The 20,367-nt window shown below is 44.2% G+C and overlaps 1 protein-coding gene across 8 annotated transcripts in view; it reads left to right on the top strand.

The window, feature by feature from the left end:
- Nucleotides 1–9,841: 9,841 nt before the first annotated feature.
- LOC141495859 (6-phosphofructo-2-kinase/fructose-2,6-bisphosphatase 4) overlaps nt 9,842–20,367 on the top strand; it is a 73,266-nt gene continuing 62,740 nt past the window's right edge. For 4 of the 8 annotated variants that reach the window (XM_074197672.1, XM_074197673.1, XM_074197671.1 and 1 more), the window contains exon 1: nt 16,639–16,828. In XM_074197672.1, the coding sequence (XP_074053773.1) occupies nt 16,732–16,828 (97 nt within the window). In that variant the 5' untranslated portion in view covers nt 16,639–16,731. Of the gene's footprint in view, nt 9,948–10,663; nt 10,684–16,637; nt 16,829–17,003; nt 17,385–20,367 lie in introns of those variants that run through there. The other 4 variants (XM_074197676.1, XM_074197680.1, XM_074197681.1 and 1 more) reach the window with 4 other exon arrangements.

The following is a 20,367-nucleotide window of genomic DNA, read 5'->3' as shown; positions in this document are numbered from 1 at the left end:
AGGACAGAAATAATTAGATGAAGAGGCAATGTGATGGCAAGACTGAGAGGCTAAGTTGTTGTGGTTCAAAGCTGGGTCTGAATAGTCCCCCCCTTGGATCTGGTGCAATGGAAACTTGGCTCTACATGCCTGTGGGTGGGGGTAGGAGTTTCCATGAAGCTCTATCTACTGAAAGAACATACCATCCAGCATTGAAAGAAATAGCCATACCGCCCAAACCATTCCAGTCCCCCAGGATGAGATGATTCACCTTTGGGAGGCAGGAGATGATATTTCTAGAACTGACCCTATGACTGAACACTTGTCTCTTCAGCCCACACTGCCCTTTTTCACTCACAAAATGCTAATGGGGACAAGGGCAGAGGAGGAGGGGTGAGGGGAGGGGAGTGTTGGCGGGAAGGGCACTAGGGTAATGTACTAGAAAAGTTGGCATCTTTTCTTTCCCTATCTCAGAAGGGATACAGTTAAGGGGGAATCATGGAAGTTGCCGTTTGTAAATTGAAAAGCAAGCAGGGACATAGATGTAGCCCACAAAGTCCCTCCAGGATCAACCAATCAAGTGTGAGACTTCTCTTTTCTCCTTATCTCATGTCTCCCATCCCCAAGGTTCTGAGGTTCTGGATCTCCCATTTTAACCTTGGTCACTTTCTGTCCCATGATAGTTTCCTATGCTTATGACCCTGTTAACATCGCCCTCATTTCATCCTTTTACCTCAAAACCAAAAGTATTAGGAAGGAAAAGTCTCCAAATACCTCCTTTCCTTGTACCCCACTCTCCATCCCTGGCAAAGATCTCAGGGCAGAAGCACTTCCCAATTCTGGGGTTAGGGAAAGGAGATGATGAAAGGATCTGAGTCATATTGAGGGGAGGGAAAAGGTTTGCTGCCTAAGTTCCTGGAAATGCTACCACCCCCACCTACCCACCAAATGCCCACATGGCTGGGGTTATAACCTCCCCCATACCAGACCCCCTATGTTAGATGGTCCCCCATGGTCTGAATTCAGAGGGGGGGATATAGGGATCAAACTCTGGTGAAAGACAGAGAACATAGAACAACTTCTGAGACCCCAGTCCTCCTAGAATCTCCATATAACAATACTCTCCTTTTTCTGTGTGGAACTCAGAGACCTAGGGAGCACCATCAGGTCCAAGATATCTACCAAGGCAGACAATTCCCAGGAGTTGGAATCGCCCTTTGGGATCTGTTCATAGGAAGAAGGTGAAGTTTACTGGCTGTCCTGGGGACAATGGAAGGAGGACCAGTGGGTCTTTTTGAACCCTGACCTTTAACTGGGCAGCGGAGGGGAGAGGAGTAGGGTTAGTACTAATTCTTGGGGGGAAGGCCAAAGGGTACGGGGAATGGAGAAGTAAAGAAAATTCTCTGTGTGTCCAGGATAATTTTGGTCTCAGTCTCTTGGTTTCCAATTTCTAAGTCTCTAGGGTCTGTCTGTCTGTCTCTACATCTATGAGTCTTGGTTTATTGGCTCTGGATCCTTCATTTTCTGGGTTTTGCATCTTTTAGTATCTAGCTCCCTCTTCTGCTGTCTGTCTGTCTGTCTGTCTATCTCTCTCTCACTCTGTTTTGGTTCTTGAATCCAGTATTGGGTACCGAATTTTCCAATGAGTCTGGTGCTTTTATTTTCTCTCTTAGCAGACTGCCCTCCAGGACAATGACACAACTGACCCTGATGATGCTGATAGTCCTTGTAGTAAATCAAGGTCTAGCCTGGAATCTGACCACACAGGAACCTCCTGCTTCCCTCTCTGCACCCTCTCACCAGCCCCTGACCTCTGGGGAAGATTACTTCAAGGGAAGCAGAGCCCAGGAACTCCATGGCCAACACCAAAGGGCTACAAGGAAACCAACCTCTGCTCTCCCTAGCTGCTGCCGAGGAGCCCGGCTCACCCTCTCCCTGGATGTCCCCACAGGCCTCCTACAGATCTTGATAGAGCAGGCCAGAGCTGAAGCCCATAGGACCCAAGCAGCTCTCAACGCTCAAATCCTAGCCCAGGTTGGCTGAAGGTGATGCTCCTTGGAGATACAGAATGAGACAGTCTTATATGGATAGTTGCATATGTGATACAGCTTCAGGTGGCCAGTTTTCTGTATAAGACTTAAGTGGACAATACCACATATGACCTTATATGGACAGATTTGTTATGCTTTTTTGAACTCTGTCCTTTTACTCAGGTGGGGACAGGAGTGGGAAGGTATAGTGTGTTACAGAAGTGAAGGAGTATCTCTCTGTGTGGTAATGCCTTATATGCATTAATGCTTTAGGATTAGCCCAGTGGTCCCCTTCTCCTTCCCCTTTCCCTTCATGTTGTACCCTCTGTCTTTACTCCCATGGAGCCTAGGAAGAAGAAGGAAGAGAAGGCTATTTTTCATCCTTTGCCCTATCAAAGGGATTGCAAATCTAGTCTTATCTCCTTCTCTCTTCTGTGCTCCATGAGTCATGAGTATGTATCTATATGTGACTCTGATTTTTCATCATTACATATCTCTTACATGCACATGGAATCATAGAATCCCAGAGCTGAAAGGAACTTCAGAGATTATCTAGATCATCCCTTATAACAATCTTAGTTTTTATTAATATTTTATTTGTTTTCCAATTATATACAATAGTAGTTTCTACCTATCATTTTTTGGTAAGGTTTTGAATTTTACAATTTTTCCCCCACCCCACCCCACAGAAGGCAGTCTGATAATCTTTATATTGTTTTCATGCTATACATTGATCGAAATTGAATGTGTTGGGAGAGAAATCATATCCTTGAGGAGAAAATAAATTATTAGATATAGCAAAATTATGTAGTACATAAGACACTTTTTAAAAAAAAATTGAAGGTATTAGACTTTGGTCTTTGTTTAAACTCCATAGTTCTTTCTCTGGATACAGATGATATTCTCCATCACAGGTCCTCTAAAATTGTCCCTGATTATTGCATTGATGAAATGAGCAAGTCCATTAGGGTTGATCATCACCACCATGTTGGTGTTATCATATACAATGTTCCTCTGGCTCTGCTCTCTCACCCAATATCAGTTCATGCAGGTCTTTCCAGGTTTCTCTGAAATTCCATCCCTCTTGATTTGTTTTTTTTAGGTTTTTGCAAGGCAAATGGGGTTAAGTGGCTTGCCCAAGGCCACATGGCTAGGCAATTATAAAATGTTTGAGTATTTGAGACCGGATTTGAACCCAGGTACTTCTGACTCCAGGGCTGGTGCTTTATCCACTGCACCACCTAGCCACCCCTCCCTCTTGATTTCTAATAGAACAATAGTGTCCCATAACATATGTATACCACAATTTGTTCAGCCATTCCCCAATTGGACATTCACTCAATTTCCAATTCTTTGCCACCACAGAGCTGCTATAAATATTTTTGTACAAGTGACATTTTTACTCTTCTTCATGATCTCTTCAGGGTATAGACCCAGTAGTGGCATTGCTGGATCAAAGGATATGCACATTTTTATTACCCTTTGGGTATAATTCCAAATTGTATAGCAATCTTATTTAGCCTTTGCTTGAAAACCTTCAGTGGGAGAGAACTCATTCAATCCTAAGCAACTTATTTCAACTTTGGAAAGAGAGATCTTCCTTTATTTCAATTTTAAATTCACATTTCTCTGAGTTCTACTCTCTCTCTCTCTCTCTCTCTCTCTCTCTCTCTCTCTCTCTCTGGGTCAGGTAAAATAAACCTACCTCCCCCTACCCCCATGTAACTCACTTCCACATTTTATTTTGTCAACCTATCCTTATATGGGATAATGTTGAAAACCTTCATCATCCAGGTAGTTGTACTCTGGATGTTTCTCAACTTGTCAATGTTCTTCTTAAAGTTCTTAAAGTTGCCAGAATTCAATACCATATTCCAGATGTGATCTAACCAAAACAGGGAAAAGTAAGGCTCTGGCTTCCTGGACACTATCCCTCTTATAAAATGACAATATAGCCTTCATTTTTGTGAGGTTCCTTGTCATATTATTGATTCATATTTAGTCTGCAGTCCATTAAAATCCTAGCTCATTTTTTTATATGAACTATTATCTGGCTACAAATCCCCTAGCTTGCTCTTGAGTTTGGGTTTTTTGGATGCAAATGCTAAATTTTACATTTTTATTTACTAAATTTCTTCATGGACCATTTCTGAAGTGTATGCCTACAAAGATGATGATGATGATGATAATGATAATGTTTTTGCTTGTTTGTTTTTTGTAAGACAAGGGGGTCAAGTAACTTTTCCAAGGTCATATAGCTAAGTAATTGTTGAGTGTCTGAGGCCATATTGAACTCAGATCCTCCTGACTCCAGGGTCGATTCTCTATCCACTGCTCCACCTAGTTTCCCCTCATGATGATGTTTGTCCTTCATTCTCGATGATCATGACATCAGGAAGGTAAAGTCCTGACAAATAAATGAATTGAATTTGAATGAGTGAGTCCTATGCTAAATTACCAGCCTCACTTTCTTCTCTAGAGTCATCTGGTTCCAGGAGCCAGATATGAATTAAGATGACTGAAGATGGCCCTGAATGCAAGACAATCAGAGTTAAGTGACTTGTCCAAGGTCACAGAACTAGTAAGATCCAAACTCAAGTCCTCCTGATTCCAGGATTGGTGCTCTATCACTGTGCCCCTACAATATGGGGGGAAAATTTGCAAGCACTTTGAAATTCTCCATTAAATTAAATCCATATTGTTGTCATAAGTGGAAAACATAAGCTTCCTTTACTGGCACAGTTTCTTTTTAGCAGCTATTATTCTTCTAACCTACAGGAGTTTCTGAAGACATTGTGAGAGCAAACCTGTTATCTTGACTACAAGCAGGTTATTGATCTATACCTCCTGATCTATGTTCTTTGTTCTGATACAATCACAAAAAGATCCTGTATATTCTGGATTCTGACCAAGATTTCAAATAAGCTCTTGGACTTTTTCCCCCTCAGATCAAGTCCTCGGATGATCTATCTTCTTTGCTTTTGTTAAGCCCCCAGAGTAACTTCTATTCTCAACTTTGATCAGACTAACCTTCAGAGAAACTCCTATAATCCCTCTGCTTTGCTTTTGTCAAGTCCTTAGTATTTCTTCTTATATTTCTTCTGCTTTGACTGCAACAGTGGAGAAAGTACTATGGAGAAGAATCACAAATTCCTTTTTTTTTTTCATTGAAGACTAGAATTATTAGGTTCATGTGTCTTACGGAATTTCATAAAGCCTAAGAATTCCTTCTCAGAATAATTAAACTGCTAAATTTTAATTAGAGCTTAATGAAAATAAAGTTATATATTCATGGATACCCTGAAATCTCTCCAAATGTGATTTGATTCATGATCCCTGGGTTAACAAACACTTAAAAAAGTAGATTCTAACTTGGTTTCAGGAAGGGGATACAAGCAATAAATGATGTTTCTGCATCTATTCGTTTCAATGTTCCTCTGACCAGTTGTTGGAAAATTTCTGTGTTTGGTATGGAAACTGAACTGGGCACCCAGCAGAAGACTGTCAAGGCAGTGATAAATGAATTGTTGCTCCCGCCCCCACCCCTTTGGCCTTGTTTCCTACTCGAGCTTTTGTGTGAAGAAGGATTTCTGAGCTTAGCCATTAGAACTGGTCCAGAATCACCAATTGCCCCTTGGACAGCTTGAATTGGGTGTCTGCAAGTGTCTCAAAACAGAGTTTATTATCTTTTCTCCCAAACTCTTTCCTATTCCCAACTTAAAGATTACTGTCAAAAGGCACAAGTATCCTCCCAGTCAACCAGACTTTCAACCTGGCTGTCTTCAGTTCACTTTCATGCACCCCAGGTATCTTTCTAGTCTATTGGCAGTTCTTGTTGCTTCTGCTTTCACATGCCTCATATGTGTCTCCTGTGCAACCTACTATGGACTTCAATTCTCTAGTTCATGACAATGGCTTTTTAATCTTCTTGTCATAAGTCTCTCCTCACCAAACAATCCTCCATTCATCTGCCAAAGGGATTTTCCTAAGTACAGGTACGACTACATCATTCTCTCTCCTCCTCCCCCTTTCACTAATTTATATTAAGCTCCAGGGATCCCCTATTATATCCAGATTCAAGTATAAAGTTTTGCATTTATAACTCATAACTTTCCTTCCTGGTATTTTTTTTTTAGATTTTTTCAAGGCAAATGGGGTTAAGTGGCTTGCCCAAGGCCACACATTTAAGTAATTATTCAATGTTTGAGGTCAGATTTGAACTCAGGTACTCCTGACTCCAGGGCCAGTGCTCTATCCACGATGCCACCTAGCCAACCCTCCTTCCTGGTATTCTTAAACTTTCCTCTCCTCCACACACTCTATGCTGGCTGTCCTTCATTCTTGGAGTGCTCTCTCTCTCTCTCTCTCTCTCTCTCTCTCTCTCTGTCTTTTCACTCTGGCTCTTTCTAAAACAACAGCATCAAACTCAATAGAGCTCACTAAACTATAAATGGGGCAGCTAAGTGGCTCAGTGAATAGAGTACTAGTCCTGGAGCCAGGAAAACTCATCTTCCTAAGTTAAGATTCTGATCTCAGACACTTGCTAGCTGTATGACCCTAAGAAAGTCATTTCACTCTGCCTCAGTTTCCTCATCTGTAAAATGAACTGGAGAAGGAAATGACAAACTACTTCAGTGATGTTTGTCCTCCATTCTCGAAGAAGACCAGGACATCAGGGAGCCATGACAAGCACATGAATTGGATTTGAGTGAAGGGATGCTATGCTGAGTCAACAGCCTCACTTTCTCATCCAGAGTTCTCTGGATCCAGTGGCTAGATATGAATTAGGACAATTGGAGATGGTCCTGGATGTGAGGCAATCAGGGTTAAGTGACTTGCCCAAGGTCCCACTTAAGTATTAAGTGTCTGAGGCTGGATTTGACCTCCCATCCTCCTGACCCCAAAGGCCAGTGCTCTATCCACTTCGCCATCCAGCTGCCCCTAAACTACTTCAATCTTTGCCAAGAAAACCCTAAATGGGCTCACAAGAGTCACATTTGACTGAAACCACCATATAATAAAAGAATCCATATTTTTCACATATTGATTTAGAAAACCACAAATTAACATTATCTATATTTTATTCTATTTTTATTTATTTTGTTAAATATTTCATAAGTATATTTTAATCTAGTTCAATCTCATTCAGGAGTGTTGTAAGTTGCATGTTTGATATCTCTATTCTACAGGCCTTTCCAGCTCCCTCTTGCTTCTAATACCTCCCCTTGGATATTACTTTTTTTTTTTTTTTTTTTTTTTTAGTTTTTGCAAGGCAATGGGGTTAAGTGGCTTGCCCAAGGCCACACAGCTAGGTAATTATTAAGTATCTAAGGCCGAATTCAAACTCAGGTCCTCCTGACTCCAGGGCCAGTGCTCTATCCACTGTGCCACCTAGCCACCCCTGGATATTACTTTCCATCTAAATTGAATGTATCTTGTATGCACATGGTTATTGACATGTTGTCTCTTGTCTCTTCCAATAGAATGTGAACTCTGAGAACCTGTTTTTGCCTTTATTTGTAACCCAATTTTTGGAAGCTTTTAAGAAAGGCTCTTTGAATAATTGGTTGACTGGTGAGATAAAAGCATCCTCCCTCTCTCACATAAAGTGATCTCTCTTTTTTCAACATCTTGCCACTTAATGGTTCATACCCATATTCATGAACTCACTCTCAGATAAGTCACCTAAAATTACACTTTCACTGTTATAGTCATAGTTACAATCACAATGGCATTCACCAGGTGGGGCCTAGTCACAAGTAGAACCTGAGTCAGGAAAAGAGACTGGCCTCTGCCTCCTCTCGGGTCTCTGTATAAAACACTCAACACAAGATGGGCTGACTCCAGAGAGATTACTAACTTTTATATAGTGTTTTTAATATTTGCAAAGTGCTTTACATGTATTACTACTTCATTCGACCCCGATAATAACTCTGTGCATGTCTGTAATAAATAACCTGATTTGTCTCCTTGCCTCTTCAGTCAATCATCTACCTAGTTATCTAAATAATTGTTTTAAATAGAGGGATGGACCATGTCAACCCCATATCAATAAACTCCAATGACTACCTATGACCTCCAAAAATCAAATATGAAGTCTTCTGTTTGGCTTTGAAATCCCCTCATATCTTTACTGGTTCTTACCTTTCCAGTCTATTTTCACTTAATCCTTCTGTATACTCTAGGATCTAGTAACACTGTCCTTCATAGGCTGATTCCCATTCATAGAATGCCCTTGTTCCTTACCTCCACATTTGAGTTTTCCTAGCTTTCTTCAAGACTCAGCTAAAATCCCCTGTTTGCAAGAAGCTTTTCCAGGTTCCTCGGGCACCTAGCATCAGCACTAAGGTTATTTTCATGTTTATTTACAGTTATTTGCATATTATTTCCTCCACTAGATAGGAACTCCTTAAAGGTGGCACCTAAGTTTTTGCTTTTCTTTGTATCCTCAGGGCTTAGCACAGTGATTAGAAAATAGAGTATAATAAATGTTAGCTAATCAGCTATTATGTTTATTTTTTTTTTTAATTATCCCTCTTGGGGTAGCTGGTGGCTAGAGTGTCAGACCTGGGGTCAGAAAGTCTCAACATCCTGAGTTCAAATTTGACCTCAGACAATTTACTAGCTGGGTGCCTCTGGGCAAATCCCTTAATCTTATTTGCCTCAATTTTCTCATCTGTAAAATGAGCTGGAGAAGGAAATGGCAAACCCCTCCAGTATCTTTGCCAAGAAAACCCCAAATGGGGTCACAGAGAGTCATACAAGACCGAATAGCAACATCTCTATTTTCCAGGTGAATAAACTGAGACAGGAGTTGTGTCTTGCTTGGGGGGGGGGGGTCACACAACTAGGATCCAACTTGGAATTCAGAAACAAGGGTTTTTTCCTGCCTTTACCGCCAACCCCAATGTAGTGGTGGAAGTGGATAGAGCATAATGACTGGAATCAATTAGACTCACCTTCATCATGTGGAGTGTTCAAATGTGACCTCAGAACTAGCTGTGTCACCCTGGTCAAGTCATTAGTGGTTTGTCTGTTTCCTCGTCTAAAAATGAGTTGGAAAAGGAATCGGCAAACCACTTCAGTATCTTTGCCAAGAAAACCCCAAATGGGGTCATGCGGAGTCTAACGGATTGAAAATGACTGAACCAAACACAGAAAGCCACTGTGAATTCAGATTAGAGGGGAAGATGGAGAAGATGCAAAGGAGACCCTGCCCTCAGGGAGCATGGTGCTTTTAGGGAAGTTGAATCAAACCTAGGACACACCAGGCCTGAGGCCTTAAAGCAGATTAAAATGCAATTGATAAATATTTAACAAAATAAATAAAAAGCCAACTGAAAGTAGATAAGATTACAGCCTAAGGCTGGCAGCCCTCAGAGACCCTCAGGTAGGGTGCCCTTAGGCAGCGGACACCAGCTTTCCCATCTCTGCCTCCAGGACCAGGGGGGCCGGGAAGGAGCACATAAAGTCAGTGACTCAGTTTCTTCTCCCCAGGAACCAGGGCTGGCGGGAAGGAGAGCTGGGGTGATGGGGCGGATGGGTGTGAGACGGGCCCACAGACCTTGTTTATTAGCCCGAGCCCCCTCCCCCATTGCTCTGGCCCTCCCAGGGGTGGCCCCGCTGGCCGCGGTTCGGGCCGGGAAGTTTCCCTCTCTTCTCCCACCTCTCCCTTCTCTCCTTCACCCGCGGAGGCAGGGAGCCCCTAGCCCAAGTGGGCTCTGACTTGGGGGGGGCTGGGGCGTGCAGGGGCGGAGCCAGGGTGTGTTCTCCAGGGGCGGGGCCCCGGAGGAGGGGCTGGGGCTGCCCCTGCGCCCTCGGGCCCGGGTGGGTCCTGGCCCCTGGAGCAAACAGCGCCTCCGCTCTGGGCTTGGGGGTCCGGGCTGGTCCCGATGTCCGACCTGGAGAGCCACCGAGGGCCTCACGGGGGTCTCAGAGGTAGGAGAGGTCCCGGGCCTTGGGACTGGGGGCGACGGGGTCCCAGGCAGAGTTATCTTGGGTTTCAGCCTGCCCCCCCAAGCCCTCCTCCCTCGCCTGGAGCGAGCCTCTGGCTCGCGGGGAGCACGGTGTGCGCCGGGGCGTCCGTCCACCTTTGGGTCCTGGGGGAGCCTGGACTGGAGGGGGAGGGCGGGGCCTGCAGCTGAAGGAGTGGGTCAGTCTGTCTGGCCAGTCAGTTTGTCCGTCCGGCGTCGCTGGTGCTTGGGGCTGGGACGGCTGAGAGCCTGACTCCCACTTTCACTCCGCCGGGGCTCCTGGATGATTCCTGCGAGTAGCCCCGGACTCCTGACCCCCCCCCTTAACCCCCAATTGCTGTATGGGGTGGGGGTGGGGCAGAAATGGGAGCTAAAAATAACCCTTCTTCCCTGAGGTTGTCCTGAGCGGTGGGGGGAGGCTCAGGACTCATCCATGTGGAGGTTGCCCTTCTCCCCCCCCCCCCCCAGAGCCTCGGAGTCCCCTCCAGATTTGGGTCTTCAGCTTACAAGTCAGTGTCTAGTGAAAACTTACCCCCCCTTCTCCATTCCTTAAGAAACAAACAAAAACACATTTAAGAACCTCACGTGGGTGAAACCTTGTGCGGAGATAAAAAGACAACCATCAAAATTACAGGACCCAGAATGTGAGATTTGGCCAGGACCTCGGAGGATAGAAAAGATCCCTCAGTACCACAGGCTCGGTAAGCGGTCATCCAGCCCCTGCTTGAAGAGAGGACCCATTACCTCCAGGGGCAGCCCATTGCATTTTTGGATAGCTCTTATTAAGTTTTTCCTTTAACAAGCGAAAACCTGCCTCTGATTCTTCCACAAGTTGCTTCTAGGTCTTCCCTCTAAAAGCTAAACAGAATCCCTTTGCTCCAAGACATCCCTTTGGATACTTGAAGTCAGCTATTGTTGTGTCCCTTGAGTCTCCTCTTCTCCCGGCTAAAAACATCCCCTCCCCCCTCCTTTCAGCTTACCTTCTTGTGGAATGAAGGACTGAAGACCCAGCTCCCCGGAACTCTGCAGTTTAATGGCGGGGGAAGGACAATAACACACATAATTATTATACCAGGGAGAAAAAGTGCAAACGTGGGTTGCAAACAAGGCAAAGTACTATAAGAAACTTGAGGAGGGAGAGATCAGTTGGGAAAATCAGTGAAGATTTCTTGGAGGAGACTACATCTGAACTGGGTCACCAAGAAAGAATTTCCATAGCTATGTGGACAAGGCTGAGGAATGGAGATGGGGAGGTGATAGTAGACAACAAGGTTGAGGAATGGAGATGGAGGTGATATTCTTTGATGGGATGAACAAAGGAAGGTGATCTGGAGACAGAGTAGACTAATTTGGCTGGAAGTGAATGAGTGTGAAGGTTAGTAGAAAATTAAGAGTAAACAAGAGAACTGGAGATGGGTTGTGGAGGGAATGCTTAAGGAGTCTGGCCAATAAGGAGTTTTGGACCACTTTTGAACAAGACAATCCCATGGCCCAATAACATATGAATTAGGTTTTATGATGGTCCCTCTTCTGTGCAACCTTCTCTCACATCTGTACAAGACATGTGAATCCCCCCCATAACATGAATAGGATGTGTTGAGTCTCACATCTGGATAGTATGTGTGACAGCTCTCCCTTACATCTGTGCAGAATTCTGTAAAGGGTTTTCATAGCCATTGATTCTTTAGTCTTCACAAAAGTAACCACAGAGGTTGTTACCTAGCCCTAAGATGGAGAAACCAAGGCCAAGAGAAGGGAAGACTTATCTACTTTGTCACACACTGTACTGTGGCAGTCTTGGCTAGATCCTTTTCAGAGTGCTTGCTGCTGTGTTGCTTCAGGCATCCATTAAATGAAGGGTTGAACTAGATGACCTCCACAATATCTTCTAGCTCTCATTTTCTAGTCATTGTAAACTCAGACCTTTATGGTTCTGTAAAAGGTCTCCCAGCTTGCTGGTCTCTTTTTTTTCCCTATTCAATTCCAACACTTTTTAAAAATTCATTCATAGTGCCTTTTCCCCACCTTCTAAACATTCACTGGCAACTAACTCTCAACTTTTAGGCACTTGAATCCCTGGCTTTCTGGGTTCCTGAATACTATTTGGTTCCCTAGACTCTGAAACCTGTTCCTTTTCCCTTAAGTCTCCAGCCTTAATTACCCTTCCACTTCCCTAGGGAAGTGCCCTAGTTTATCTTTCTACTTCCTCTCTCTTCTTCTGTATCCCCACTCTCCAGTCCATATACATAATTGTGTTTTCTTAAATCATTTCACAAGGTTAAAGAGAATCACCAGATTTAGAAAGAATTCATGAGGAAGAAAATTAAAATGAGCAAAAGAACTATCAATGACAAACTAGTCTGGATAGTTCCTAAACCTTGTAGCCTGATTTTAAAGTTCTCTAGCCCAAGATTCCAAAGACCAGCATCTAGGCTTCCTTGGGAGCCCTAGAAAGGCATGAAGATTCCCAAACACTTCTTTGCCAATCTAGGGTTTGTCCAGTTTGTCCACTTGTTATACTGGGTTGCATTCATTGGCTCATTCATTGACCAATCAATATTAACTACATGATCATTTCATCCCCTAGGTGCCTCTTTCTTTCCCAACTGGGATAGTGCAGGGAAGGATAGAAAGAACAGTTACATGCAGGTAACTTTTTTCCTTCATCACCTTAAAAATAAATTACCCTTCTATTCTTTCTTCATTCCCCCTCCATTCCTGCTGGAGAGCACAGTTCAGAGAAAAAAATCCTTAAGTGTGAGGTTAGGGAAAGTTTCCTAGAGGATATGAAATCAGTTGGACCCTGAAGGATAGCTAGGTTTGAATGCTGTGTTGGTGGTAGAATGAGACTAGCTGGGGCAGCTTAGGTGGCACAGTGGATAGAGGCACTAGCCCTGGAGTCAAGAGGACCTGAGTTCAAATGTAGCCTCAGACAATAATTGCTCAGCTGTGTGACCTTGGGCAAAGAAATAAATAATAGATCACTTAATTACCATATATTTTTTTAAATGAGACTGTGGAGCAGGAATGACCACAGCCTCTGTGATGATGGGCAAAGGATGAGACAATTATGTAAATAGAAAGCAACACAGGAAAAAAAAATCAAGATTAATGTGGTGAGGGGAGGCTAGGTGGCACAGTGGATAAAGCACTGGCCCTAGAGTCAGGAGTACCTGGGTTCAAATCTGGTCTCAGACACTTAATAATTACCTAGCTGTGTGGCCTTGGGCAAGCCACTTAACCCCATTTGCCTTGCAAAAAAACCTAAAAAAAAAAAAGATTAATGTGATGAACTAGCTGGACTTCAAACAGCTGATGCTGAACACATCTCTCTTGATTTGGTAGAGAAGTGGTAGGCTACAAGTTTGGGACATTGTCCCATGTGATAAGTGTGTTGATTTTGCTTAGCTGTCTTTTAAGGGTACAAATGAGAAGAGAGATGGAAGTGACAACTTTTTCTTAAAGCATTTATTTTAGTATTAAATCATTGAATACAGAAAAAGGGTGAAAAGAATAAAGGAAATGTTGAGGTCAGTTGGTAGTGGACCTTGAATGGCAAGATTGAGGTACAAGAAATTGATTCTCTGGCAATGGAAAGTCATCAAAGGCTCTGGGGGAATTACCCAGTGATGGAAATGAATATAAATTCATTATTACCCTAAATTCAACCTTATGAGGATCTGAGTTGTCTGCCTACTATGTGTGTGGAGAACTAAGAGCTAATTGGAGTAGTTGCTTTAGGATTTTGTGTGTTTGGGATCAGGGAGTTTGCTTTGGTCTGCTAGGAGAAGAGGTGATGTCAGAAGAGCTAGTTGGGGGAGGAGCAATTATTTAGGCATGAATTACTCTGAACCAGGCTCATCCCCTCATCTCACTCATGGATTCTACAATAGGAAGGGTCCCTCATTAGTTTTTACCACAAGGATTAATTCCCCAGTCTCTTCCACTCCTGGGAGTGGGGGGGGGGGGGTTGAGAGCTCTTGGGAAAGTATCTACCAGTAATTTCAGTGAGAATTTGCCTTGGGCTCCCACGGCCTAAGTCCCCGGGGAGAGGCCATTCTGGGACTGGAAAGGTCTGCCTGAGCATCTATGTATGAATGTTTGTTTTTGCTTTTATGTGTGTGTTCGTGTCCATTCCTCTATTTGTCCCTTAGGTCTGGGCAAGTTGAAACTCATTAATGATCTTGTCAAGGCTTGACAAAGTCCTACTGCAGCCCAGGAGTCAAACTCCTCTACCTCTCTGAGCTAGGAAGATAGGCTAGAATTGGAGTGTGTACAAGCTTATGTCAGGAATAGCCTCTCAGTTGTTCTTGGTTTTTAATACCCCCTGGATCTCATTTCTCAGCAATGCAACACTGGAGGTTTGATGGTCTCTGGTGTACAGCTGGGGTTTGTGACCTTTTTTGTATGTCTGAGACCCCTTTGGCAAACTGGCAGAACACTTTTGAGAATGCATTTATTACAATTATTAGTTTATAAAAATGCTAAATTTTAGATAGAAGTGAAAATAAAGGGGTTTTTTTCCCATTCAAGTTGGCAGATTCTTGTGAAATCTATCCTTGGTACATAGGGTACCTGGGAGTAAGCAAGTTTGCCAGGAGTCTGGGAAGGAGGAGGATCAGGAAAGACCTTAGTCCTAAATATTCCCCAAGGAAACCAAGTATGAATCAAGGGTGCTTACTTCCTCAGGGAGGGTACATTTTTACATCTTTAGCAGACTTTAAATGGAGTAGGGAGTGGAAACAGAGAAGGATGGATAGGGAGAAATTATTTAGATATCGAACCATGTCCTTTATGTGTGGTAGAACTAACTAGAGCACTGGATCTAGAGTCAGAAAGACTCGAATTCAAACTCAGCCTCAGATACCATGTGACCTAGGTTAAATTAATTATCCTCTACTTCAGTTTTCTCTTTTGTAAAATAGTATCTACCTTATAGGGTTGTGAAAAAAAAAAGTGCTTTTATAAACCTTAAAGCATTATTTAAAACTATCATTTGTACCCTGGTCTTTTTCCATCTGTGATATGAGTAGTCTGATCTCTAAGAAGAATGTGATGAAAAGGGATTTGACAAGAGAGGTATCTGCTTCTTCAGCTCCCTTCTACCCTAGTCTTCTGGAGGTGACCTGGACCCTGTGACCTTGACTATGGCCCCATGTTCAAGTTATTCATATATGATTAAGGAATTGGTTTATCTATGTCAGTTCCTACTAGTATACCAGACCTGGGGGTAGGGAGAAAATTCTTGTTTGGGGCTTTTCCTCTGGTCTCCTGGTTATATCTTTCACTACCACCAGAACCAGATTTCTTGGAGTTTCTAAAGTTGATCTTGGGATTGACATTGGTTTTGGTCTGGTTAGACATAAGACACCATGATGTCGATGGCAATAAACCCTATCAGAGACTTGGCCCAATAATTGAGGGTTCAGCATAGAACATATGTATTTGTAGGGCATTGGTTTACAAGGATACATAGATGACAAAAACATTAGGATGTGCATGGCAATAGCATCACTTCATGAACTGCTAGGAATGGAGAAGCATAAATACGGAGATGGGAGGAAATTTGGGGGTAGAATCCTGTCATCAACTGGATAGTGATAGGATAAATATAAAGCGATTGGGTGTTCATAGAGTTAGAACTATTAATCCAATGTCATTATTTTACAGATCAGGAAGCTGAACTCACGAGGTTAATTGATTTCCTCAGGATCCCTCAGATAGTAAGTGGCAGAACCCAGGTTCAGACTAAGGTTCTCTGACTCAGATTTCATATCCAGGAAGACTTCTTGGAGGAGAAACCCTTTCAGTGATGAGACAGAGAAGGCCTGGGAAAGAGGATAGATTATGGAGTTTGGGTTGAAGTCTAGTCTGAGCTTTGGGGGTGGGAATGGGGTGAGATGGTGCTGAAGGGCCTCAGAGGGGTATCCCGCAGTGCCCTTTGCCTTATGAAGGTAGATCCAGATAGGAACCACGAATTAAGCCACATGGAGTTCACTTCAGTGATCACAGTTGGTCATGAAACGACAGAGCTCACACTTCGTGGGCTTGAAACCTGGGCAAGAGGGCAAACTCCAGGTCCTCTTGGCCTCTGGCTTGGTCCAGCCCATAGCCTTTCCCCCTGGCTCTATTGCTCCCTTCTCTTTCTCTTGGAGGTCTAAAGGAAAGTACCTTTACTTCATTCTCCAAACCCCAGAGCCCTGAGCAGACCCACTAGACCCATTGCGTTTCTGGTCCTTGGGACCCCATGAGTTTCTTAGGTTGTTTCCCAAGATCATAAACACTAAATTAATCCAAATTCTTTTGCCAATGAAGTCATCTTCAGGGATCAGCAATTCCTGAATGCCCCCACACACACATGCCATCGGAGACCCTCATACCTAGCCCTTCCTCATTTTGAACTTGAGAAATGGAAGCTCAGGATGGGAAGAAGGGTCTATTCCGGAGGCACGGGGCTAGTCCCCCTTGGGGGTCCCCAGGAGGAGTCAGGGGTAAGGGGTGGAAGGAGCGCCTCCGAGAAGGGCGGAGGGGGGCTGCGGCGCCGCCGGGGGTCCTGGGGAGGCGGCCTCCCTCTAGCGGCTCCCGGAGGATCGGGGTCACCCCGGCTCGGGGCGGGGCGGAGGCGGAGCCCCGGTCCTGGCGACGCGGGTGGAGCCTGGAGGCCCCGCCCGAGGGGGAGGCCCGGGCCCCGGGCTGAGGCGGAGGCGGCCCCCGGCCCGCTAGCTGCTCCAGTCCCGCGGCCCATCCCCATGGCCTCCCCACGGGAGCTCACCCAGAACCCCCTGAAGAAGATCTGGATGCCGTACAGTAACGGGCGGCCGGCACAGCACGCGAGTCCGCGCGGAGGTGAGGGGGCTGGGCCGCCGCACGCCCGCTCGCGAGGGGCGCGGGATGGGGGGCCGGGGGGCGTGTGTGGAGGACGGGCATCCTGGCTGGGTGCGCCGCGCGTGTCCGAGGGCGCGGGTGGGGGCAGCCTCCTGTCCAGGAGGCTCCGGCCCGCCGCCTTTGCACCTGTTAGTGGGGGGATGCCCCGCTGGGGGCCCACAGCGTCAGCAGGAGCCCCCCCCGGCGGCGGCGGGGACCCCCGAGACACGGGATGCAGCAGTCTGGGGCCCCGGGCACGGGCAGCGGGGTGAAGTGGCGCAGGAGAGCCGAGCCTTCCCGTAGCGCCTCCGCTCCTTCGGACCTGCTCTCCCCAAAGGGCTTCCGAGCCTTCCCCACTTGTGTCCCTGGTGCCCGGGGTGAGGGAAGCCACAAGTCCTGCCTGGGGACCGGATGGCCCTGGATGGGGTCCAGCTGTGGAGCCCCTGGATGGTCTACAAAGCTCCCTCTGCCCCCTCCAGAATGGGCCAGCCTCGGCAGGACAGTATTTATGAGGGAGGCACTGCACTTTAACCTCTAGGTGAGTCAGGCTGAGGAAACTACCTTTACCCCTCCTTCTGTTTGTGTCTGAGTGTGCTTGTGTGTGTCTGAGCTTTTCCCTTCCAGGGAATTTTCAATTTTTGATGGTACATGTGTGTAGACAGTTTCTTCCTACCCTCTGGATAGACAAGTGAGCTTGAATGGAAACAGCTCGGATTGGGACCCCCTAACCTAGGCTGGTCCTTGGCAGATGGTCTTAAGGGCCCAGGATTCATGGTTCAGAAGAGGAAGCTGAAGGCCTTGTACCAACTGGTTCAGAAGCTGACTGTTCCTTTTCCAGTCTAAGGGCTGTTGAGCAACCTGCCTTTGGCAAGTCCTTCAATGCTGGTGAAACCCCTTTTGCCTTCATTGGTTGGTCAATAGTGGGTCTAGGGACCCTGAGAAAGAGGTAAAGGAGGAGGTTGGGAGGGGACAGGGAGCCTAATCATTCTCTCAATTCCCTCCAGCCTTTTATGATAGGATTTCACTTCCCTTTCCCACCCCCACCTGACTGTTTGATCTAACCTTTTACCTGCCTCTCCTTCATCCTCTGATCTGACAAGTTTAAGCATCCTGTGGGGCCATCACCTCCGATATGGATCTTTAGAGTAAGGGAGCAGTCATACTTGGATGAGACCAATTAGGAAAAATCCCCACACAGTAAAGCTCTTCTGTTTGATTTGTGGATCCTGTTACTCCACACCATGCCTGAACTTGGCCAGTTAGCCCTTGAGGATAAGCAAAGACCTTTATCCCATCACAATGAGTCTCAGCAGTCACATACTCTCCTCCATTTCCCCCAACCCTAAGTAATACAGTTTTGCAACTAAAGGCTCTCATGTTGCCAAAGTTGGATTCTTTCTGACTCAAATTCCCTAAAATCTGCTACATTTCTCCTCACAGACATGCTATCAGAAAAACTTGTGAACTTGGCTTCATTTATGAGATTTTCTTTCCAAGCCAGTTCTGTCTTTATACTCAGTGGGGGCTGGAAACCATATTATCTATATACAATACATGTGCCTGCATCCTTTTGCCAGAATTTCTTTTCTGTTTCCATGGAAACAATCCACATTTCTCTGTTTGAATTCACACTTAAAATTAGAGCTTAAGCCAATCAGAAAACAAATTTCTGCCTTTCCTATAGGGGGCTGGGGGTGGGGAAGACAGGAGGGAGATAAGATAGATTCTGTTTTGGAGAAGATCATCCTCTGGAGTTGCAGAGGGAGGATAAAATAGGGACAAAGCAAATTATGTTAAACACTATGAGAGGTTCTAAACATTTGCCTGAGGAAGGTCAGAAGGAAAGATTGCTTTTAGATGGTAGGATCAAGGAATAATTCAGAAAGTGACATTTGATTTGGACCTCCAGGCCAACTGAAATATAAAAGAGAGTTTTATTCAGTGGACTGTGAGGGCTAATTGAAAGTTTTTGAGCATGGGAATGTGTACCATGGGATCAGATGGGTACATTAGAAATATTGTTTGGGAAGCTATAGAAAGCACAGATTTTAGGGAAGAACCTATAAATATAGGGTGACTACTTAAGAGACTAAATAAACCATTCCAGGGATGTGAGGACCTAAGCTAGGGTGGTAGCTATGGGAATGAGTAAGAGGGGGGAGACATATTTGAAAGGTTATTGTGCAGATGGTTTCAAAAGAACTTGTATCTTGATTGGATATAAAAGGTCAGAGAAGGAAAAATCAAAGATGACTTCAGAGTATACAGTCCCATGTTGGTATTGGAAGTACCATTATGAGAAATAATTAAAATGATTTTTAAGTCATTTCCTGATAAATAAGTGGCCAGAATATACTAACAGTTCTCAGTCTTCAAAAGGAAAAGCTGAAATACTCAACTACTGGGGGGGGGGGGGTTGGGGGAGGGAAGAAATTGCTAGTAATTAAGGAAATGCTTCTGAAATTCAGTGATGAAGTACAATTAAGACACTCACCTTGCAACATCAACCTGGCAAATATGATTAAGAATAGCATTCATTCTAATAGATGAAAGTGAGTTAATTCATTGCTGGCAGAGCTATGAAATTTTGCTTTGGAAATACTGTGAAATATCTGGAACATTGATGAAATACTGTTTTAGGAAGAAATAACATTTTATACAATAAATTTATAAAACTGTTATGCTTTTGCCCCAGTAATCCCACTTTTAGAATTTTTACCCAAAGAGAGCAAACAATGTGCCCCACAATGGAGGGGGGGGTCTTTGGGTAGCAGATTGATAAAGAATACCGAACTTTATAAGAAATGAAGATTATAAGGCATACAAGGAAGTGAAAGATCACTGGGTTTCCAGGAATGAAGGATGAATCTGAAGAATATATACCCTAACTATAATAAATGAAAGCATTATCAAAATTCAGAAGAGAAATACTTCAAAGGCCTTGATCTTAGCAATAGAGTTCTTTCCTTTTGATGCACAAGTCACCATCTAGCTCATCTTTTTCATTCAGTGCTACTCTTTTTTTTAAATTTATTTTTATTAAAGATATTACTTGAGTTTTACAATTTCCCTCCCCCATCTTACTTCCCTCCCCCCACCCCCCCACGAAAAGCAATCATTCAGTGCTATTCTTAGAGCACTATTGGCAACTGGAAATTTACCCAAGGAAATTTTACCAAGCTTGGGGATTATATTTTTTATTAGAAACTTAACCTTAAACATCATTCCAAATAACCTTGTGTAATAATCATTTACATTTATGTTAATTAGACTAATCTAGAAGAGACATTAAAGGATAATTAGTTAACTACTTTGTTTTACACAGGAAGAAACTAAGAGTCACAAAAGTTAAGAGACTAATACAGAGAAGTAGTAGAGTTACTACTTTGTTGTAGAGTATAAATTACCAAGAAAAATTAGATTAGGGAGTAACCAGATGACTTCCAATTTGAAGATAACCTTTGTGGGAACAGCACTATGGTCAGGATAGTGGAATCTATGTTGACAAAACAAAACTTGTC

Source organism: Macrotis lagotis, chromosome 8 (genome assembly GCF_037893015.1).
Source record: "Macrotis lagotis isolate mMagLag1 chromosome 8, bilby.v1.9.chrom.fasta, whole genome shotgun sequence".
Classification (NCBI taxonomy): domain Eukaryota; kingdom Metazoa; phylum Chordata; class Mammalia; order Peramelemorphia; family Peramelidae; genus Macrotis; species Macrotis lagotis.
The sequence above is the reverse complement of the archived record's forward strand: the minus strand, read 5'-3'. Positions and strand labels throughout refer to the sequence as shown.